Source organism: Vespula vulgaris, chromosome 5, assembly GCF_905475345.1.
Source record: "Vespula vulgaris chromosome 5, iyVesVulg1.1, whole genome shotgun sequence".
NCBI lineage: Eukaryota > Metazoa > Arthropoda > Insecta > Hymenoptera > Vespidae > Vespula > Vespula vulgaris.
The window spans coordinates 3460001-3467500 of NC_066590.1; the positions used below are offsets into that span (position 1 = coordinate 3460001).

General features: G+C 37.5%; 1 protein-coding gene and 1 long non-coding RNA gene across 20 annotated transcripts in view; one reads left to right on the forward strand and one right to left on the reverse strand.

The window, feature by feature from the left end:
- LOC127063906 (transcription factor HES-1) overlaps window positions 1–7500 on the reverse strand; it is an 18993-nt gene that overhangs the window by 2109 nt on the left and 9384 nt on the right. For both annotated transcript variants that reach the window (XM_050994214.1, XM_050994213.1), the window contains one exon: window positions 1–432. This exon is cut by the window's left edge and continues 2109 nt beyond it. In XM_050994214.1, coding sequence (XP_050850171.1) covers window positions 1–432 — 432 coding nt within the window. The remainder of the gene's footprint in view (window positions 433–7500) is intronic.
- LOC127063907 (uncharacterized) overlaps window positions 3327–7500 on the forward strand; it is a 131356-nt gene continuing 127182 nt past the window's right edge. For 10 of the 18 annotated variants that reach the window (XR_007781512.1, XR_007781520.1, XR_007781510.1 and 7 more), the window contains exons 1-2: window positions 3328–3543; window positions 3747–3900. This is a non-coding gene — a long non-coding RNA (uncharacterized LOC127063907). Of the gene's footprint in view, window positions 3544–3746; window positions 3901–7500 lie in introns of all 18 variants that reach the window. The other 8 variants (XR_007781518.1, XR_007781525.1, XR_007781517.1 and 5 more) reach the window with 2 other exon arrangements.

Sequence of the window (7500 nt, forward strand, 5' to 3'; positions counted from 1 at the left end):
CGTTGAGGCTTGATCGACCGGTATACCGGAAGGGTGATGTGGATCCAGACCCGCTGGATTTACTTGACTGAACGCCGACGTCGGCCTGCTACTGTTGTTGTTCTCGTCTCCGGCCGTCGTGCTACTATCCGGCCTGGCCGTCTCCATCTCTGGTATCTCGGACTTTATCAAGCCAGCTGGGTTCAAGGCCGTACTGCAATGAGGCGTCGGTGGCACGTGGTGATCCAAAGGACCAGGACTCGTAGCTCCGGTCACACGATCCGTCACGCTACCCGGACTACTACCCAATCCACTGTCAGGCCTCGATCCAAGATCTAGATCAAGCTCGGACACGCAACTGTCCAGATGACGAAGTAACCTCTGCTTCACTGCCGGGTCCATCGGCGTCGTATTGCCCGTAATGATGTCTGGGGCATCGAGATATCGACTCACCTGAAACATGATCGATACGGGACACGTAAGACGACGGAACAAATGGATTACTATTCCTCCTGTAAAATAGTTCATTATTGTCTATAGTATTGTTCGAATTATTTCCTTCGGAGAAGAATCGACGTGGCATCGAAACGCGAATATTTTAATACGAATTCCACGCTAGATTGCTCGCTATATTATTGTCGGCGTAATTGAATATTTCGCCGACTGCTCTTTAATCCCTGATTCGTGCGCGCGTGCTAACGGTGGTGGGCCGCGACCAGCTACGAGATTAGTCGTTACTCGATATTTTCGCGGCCGCTTGTAATTTATTTAATAGTCGTAACGATAACACACACTCGTCGTGATAAAAAGTCTCCTGTTAATTCCGAGGCTATACGTTTCTATTCGAAGAGACGCAAAATATCCCAATCGAGTTGGATTTATAACGTTTTCTCTCTTTACATTTATTCTCCCGTAGAGGAGTACTAATCGAGAATCGAACTAATTTAAATTTTCTAAAAATCAATGACAATCTTTCTTTCTTTCTTTCTTTCTTTCTTCTTTCTTCCCTTTTCCTTTTTCTTTAAATTAATCATATTGTTGAAAAATACGCGACGTTGTAATTATAAACATCACGGTAGCAAGATCGATCTCCCTTAATCGGAACACGACGCTCAGAATTGGCGATCCGCCTCCAACTTTAACCCACGCGCGATATATATTAAAACGTGGGGTGTTCGCGCGCACGCTCTCGCGCCCGCGTCACGTTCGCGTGTGGGTGCGTGCTGGGGCCGCGAGTTTTGCTGACGGCTAAAATATCGACTCACGCGCGCACGGCACGTCCGACTAAACTTCTACGGGCTCGTTTCGAGACGCTGCCTGGCTCTCTACGATCCCGAGCTTTTATGGTTCGCTAGTTCAAAATAAAGCAATAACCGAATCCGGTGTTGGAGAAGTTTGCGCGTTCTGGAGTACTTCTAGACTACTGCCACGTTCGTTCCGATCTGGTTTGTTAAGAGAAAGAAAAAAATAAGGGGGAAAAAAAAGGAAAGAAAGAAAAAAGAGTTCGCACGAAGTGTGCTTTTTTAATAAATTTAGCGTGAAAACGAGCTGTCGACAATTGAGAATAAATTATTTATTTCTAATGTTTTATCAATGCTGCACATTTTTTCTTCTTCATCATATCCCATTTATTTATTTTTATATCGTAGGAGAATTTCATCATTATAATTTCTTTTTTATTTTATTATTATTACCATTATTATTATTATTACTATTTATTATTATTATTATTTCATTATAATTCATCGATTGTCAATAACGACAAAAAATTGAAAAAGAGAACGTGGTGTGCAAAATGGAATGGTAATTCGTTCGATGTTTCTTCGTTTTCTTTCGATTTAGTTCGTTTAAATATTGCGCCTAACTAAGAAACGTGGATCCTTTGTCGTAGATATAAAAACGCGATTGGAACCAGAGAGAAACAAAACGGAATCGGAGTGGAACGGAAATGGACCAATGGACAAAAGCGTACGGCGTCATATCTCATCGCTTCACTGTTCGCTTTACGAGCCCGTAAAGTTTGCTTCAAGAAGAGCCTTCTTCGTGGCTCTGTACCCTCTTATTCTCGAGCACACCAAGACGTGACTTTGCTTGAAAGTTTGCCCCTTCGTCGTCGTCGTCGTCGTCGTCATCGTGGCGTCGTTCCGTCGTCCATCTCTTTCCTTTCTCTTTCTCTCTCTCTCTCTCTCTCTCTCTCTCTCTCTCTCTCTTTCACTCATTCTTTCTCACTCTCTCTTTATTTTACGAAAGTGCCGTGAACGCGTCCGTACAAAACTTTTCACCTACTTGGATCACACCGGTAAGGAAAACTAAAGATATTTCTTTTTTTTTTTTTACAAATCCCATAATCAATGAAGAAAAAAAGAAAATAAGCGAAAAAAAATCTATCGAATAATATTTAAGAATGAAATTGTCTTGATCGTTCCATAAGTGATTCTCAATTCCGACGGAACGTCGACCTCTCCTTCGAATTTTTCGTATATTTTTATTATTGTTATTAGTACATATGTCATATCGCTTTTTTCTTAAGTATAGATATAATTGTTAAGATAAAATATTTCATTTATTGCGAGAACTTGAATATTGTAAATTGTGAATAATTAAAAAAATAAGTCCAATGGTTTTTTTTTTAGTTACAAGAATGACCGCTGAGTGGCGTGACATTTGATACGATTACGATTATCGAAATTATTGCTTTCGATTATCGAAATTGTTCTAGAAAGTGCCATTACTAGTAATTAGCTTGTGCGTAAAGGATAACTAAAGGTATGTATCTATTACGTAAATTCTCGTGAAATTTATTATGTTTCGTCCTGACTCCGTGTCTTTTTATATACGTACATAGATATCCGTGTAAACAATATAATATTTATACCTTTGCGTGGTCTTGTTTCTCAATCAGTAGAAGTTTAGCCATACTCGGGAATACATCGTAAAGGACAATGACGGTACAATGTTTCTCTGTGCTTTATAAGAAAGTTTCGTGTATCGATTTTAATCTTGTGTGATTAGTTTTCAGCGTGTTTTTTAAATATAATACGCGTTATCATTTCTTCGAAATTAAATTAGATAATCATCGAATTATGAGAGGGAGGGAGAGAAAGTGAGAGAGAGAATGAGAAAGAGAAAGAGTGTGTGTGTGTGTGAGAGAGAGAGAGAGAGAGAGAGAGAGAGAGAGAGAGAGAGAGAGAGATTGTTTGTTTTCTTTTGTATTTACGATATTTAGCATGTGACGAAATATATATGTTTTTTCAATATGCGAATACTGACGCGTTCCAAGGTACATCTCAAAAATGTATAATTTTATTTTATTGTTTAATTATGTTACAATGATATACGTATGAAAATGTGAGAATCGTTTTATTTTATAGAAAATGTTATATGACCCAAGAATCGTATAATATAAGTAATCAACGACAGATGGCGCGTCGGTAGAAGAATTAGTTTCGATCGTAATAAGTCACGCTCGGTGGTCTTATTCGTGGACTTGTTTCATTTTATATTTCGTCGTTGATCATAATTTCCTGAAGATTTTCAACTAGCGTTGATGAAATAGACAAATAGGTAACATTCGGATAGTTCTGATAGAAAATCGATATATTTTTTTATTTATAAAGCGTTACGCGTTGTAACTTAGGTTAGCTTTATTAGAAAGTAAGGTTAGCTTCGTTAAAATATACGCGACAAATGTGTACACCTGTTTGTACAGAAAAATGTACTTACGATCTTCTTTACGTCATTTTCTTTTTTTTTTGTTACATCACTAGTGTATACGTCTTGGTATTACTAACTCCTTCGTGCAATACGTGACGACGAATACAGAAGAATCATCTGCATGGCGATCAAGAGCAACATATTTTCTCGATTTAACGACGTTTGCAAGCAACGGCTCTCGTAGATATAGAACAAACCGACTGTTAGGTGAGTACAAACGATAGCAAGAATATATTTCTCAAAACTTTCATTCTATTTATTTCTCTTACTACTATGATTACTTTCCGAGCGTTAAAACTATTCCTACTATATATGTATGTCTAATTGTATATAGATAACTACTATTTATAAATTTTATATCGTAGGAACGATGTCAAGCGAATATTTTTTTTTAATTTCATTCCGTTTATTACCATTATATATTTTTGCTATATATATATACTATATATATATATATATATATATATGTATATATAGAATATTATATAACAATATTATGCGTTATTTATATACTTTTCGTATATATTAATTGTATATAGGTATATACAATTTAAGAACTATTTATATATTTTATATTCGACGAGTTAAAGTCAGACTATTTAACGTTTAAACCAGTCTACGATATAACAATACCATACAGGGTGTTTCGAAATTCCTATTAGGAACTCTTAGATCTTATAGAAGGGACCGAGTAGATAAAGTTTTGAATAAGAATCCGTATCTGAGCGTTCATTTTCTCGAGGGCATATATATATATATATATATATATATATATAATCCGCTCAGAACGAAAAGGTTAAATATTCTTATCGAAACCGTCGTTTATATAAAACTATTACGTATACGAGAGACCGGTGATCATAAAAGTGTAATCTAAGTTACACAATTAAAAAAAGAAAAAAAACCTTACTTTATTAAGTAATACTTTTGGCAATGACCTAATTATACGATAAACTAATTTCTTTTTTTAATTTGTCTGTACCTATGTCATACCTTTTCATAATGACATTATAGGAATTTAATTATAAGAAGAAAAAGAAAAAAAAAATAAATATGTAGAAAAGAAATAAACAAAATGTGTATTAGATAATAAAAAAGAAATGAACACGAAAAAGAAAAAATATATATATATATACAAAAACATGAAAAATAAAAAAAAACGCAAGTTAGGATAGCAGGAAATAGAAAGGAAGCGTAAAATTTTCACGCGTTTGTTCGTCCGTCTGTCCGTTCATCCATCCATACGTCCATACGTCCATACGTTCATCCATCGGTTTGTTCGTTTCGCTGCAGCAACGTTCGCGCGTTTATTTTCTTCCACTCGCGATTTACGGCCGTAGCCGTCGGTGCTTCTTAATCGCGACGCAGCGTCAGCCACGCTCGTAGTTTTGCGATAACCGACGCCACCAGTAATCTCGCTTACATGCGAGAAGCAGCGGTGGAGGTGGTGGAGGTGGTGGTGATGGTGGTGGTGGTGGTGATGGTGATGGTGGCGGCAGCAGCACCAGCACCAGCATAGCACCAACAGCCGAAAGGAGTTCGCGAACGATCGTCCCTCTCTCTCATTCTCGTTACCAACATATATGCATGTATATACGCAGTACGTACTCTTACTTACATACATGGAGAACGATCAAGAACCGCTTGCACGTTCGCGCATCGTTTCAGCAAGGAAACGAGACATCTTTTAACTGCTCTTTTTACCCTTTTTTTCTCTCTTTTTTTCTCTTTCTCTTTTCTTTTCTTCTTTTTTTCTTTTTATTTGGTCGTTTTCGAACATTTCTTTATAGCGTTATGCAAACATCCTCTCGTTCGTATCAGAGATATTTTTTCAATGATCTTTGAGAACGTCACAGACGATATATCTATGTCAAGCCTTTTCTATTTCGATTGGAGAAGGTCTGTCCAGGTATCCAGGTGATTCCACTTAACAAAATGAATCGAGCGTTTGCTTCTTCTTTTTTACTTTTTCCTTCTTTTTTTTATTATATATATTATATATATATATATAAGCATCGATTTTCGAAATCGAAAATATGGTATTCTCTAAACATCCCTTTTCATAGCTTTACGTATCTTGATTGCCACTTTGTATACATATGAATATAATACTTATACGTAGACACGAACGAGCCAATTTTCAGTTTAATTTAATTTAATTCAATTTAATTCAATTTAATTTAATTTAATCTATTTATTTTTTTTATATATTTATTATTTATTTATTTATTTATTTATTTATTTATGCACAAACGTCGAGCCTTTCTCAACATTTTCTCGAGCGTTATGTAAAGCGTCATTAGTCGAGTTTACTCGCACGAACGTCGTCCATCCTGTCTCGAACGATCGCGATAATCGTTGCGATTCTCTCTCTCTCTCTCCCTCTCTCTCTCTCTCTTGCTCTGTCTTCCCTCTCTCCTTCTCTCTTTCCCTCTCTCTGTCTCCTTCCATCTACTTCCCCCGTTTCCGCATTTCCACTCTCTCTCTCTCTCTCTCTGTCTCTCTCTCTTTTTTCTCTTTTTCCTGGAAAAACGTGGCCGAGTGGAAAGATACGCACGTATGTACTTAGGTACTTACGCTCTCGCACGGTTAACGTTTAGCACCTCTCTTTTCGCGGCACCTTTATCGCTGCGGGCGCAGAACGCGATAACGTTTCCGTACGTACGCGACTCCGATAGGTCGTCCTGTGTTTTTGTCGATCGTCGAGCAAACTTTTATCGGCACGACGACGTAACCACACGATCGTTGTATCGTATTTGCCGTTAGAGTTACGTGTAACAAATTTTGGAGTGGTTCGATCGTCGTAGTTTTGAATCATAAATACTACGTTATTAATTTTCGCGTTATTATACCCATCATCAGTTTCATATCGATCATTCTTTCTAATATAATTATCTTTAGAAAACATTTTTTCAATAATATAATATTTAATCTGTAAGATTTCTTTTCTCTTTGCTTCTTCTTCCTTTTTCTTTTCTTGTCATTTGTTTAACGACTACAACGTCTATGCGTTTGTTCGTTTTTTAAATTTCATAGACACAATGTAGACGGATATTTTGTCTATGTATCTATCTACGTATCGGAGAGTGAACAAAGCGTTTCACGGTAAGCGATTAACTGACTCACTCTTTCATGCAAGCAAGAGTTCTACGTAAAATCAGTCGATCTCTTGAAAAGATATCGGATTTTTCCGAATGCGTTGCCCGTCAAAGCAGGTACTTAGACGTAGCAAGTAACTATGTAAGTACATGCTACGTGTTTTCCGCTCGTCCTACCACTTTTGGGTATATCATATGGTGATACACCTGACTAGCTTATCCGGTAAATTCAGTCCGACGGTGCTCGCCACTCTGTTCTTACGGGGTGTCCGCTTTCAACGAGTTTCCTCCTCTAGACTCTTCGTGGTTGGCTTCGTTGCACCTACTTTGTACATGTATACATACATATGCACATGTATATGTATATATATATGTACATGTATACATATATACGTGTACACACGCACGAAAGAACGTACAGACGTATGATTGCGTCCCTTAATGCGCTTCGCGAACTTGCTCACGAGAGTCACGCGAGAGTTTCCAACGACAATCCGATACCTCGATCGAAGGAGAGACAGAGATGGATAGATGGAATCGGAGAGTATGTGTCTCTGTGTGTATGTGCGTCGTGTACAGGCATATAGGGTGGCTTTAGATCCTTCCTAGAGAGAATTCCTCCCCCACTACTATCCACTCAACTACTTTTCTTCTACTGCTCGTCTTTCTATCTATTTCCTTCTCTCTCTCTCTCTCTCTCTCTCTCTCT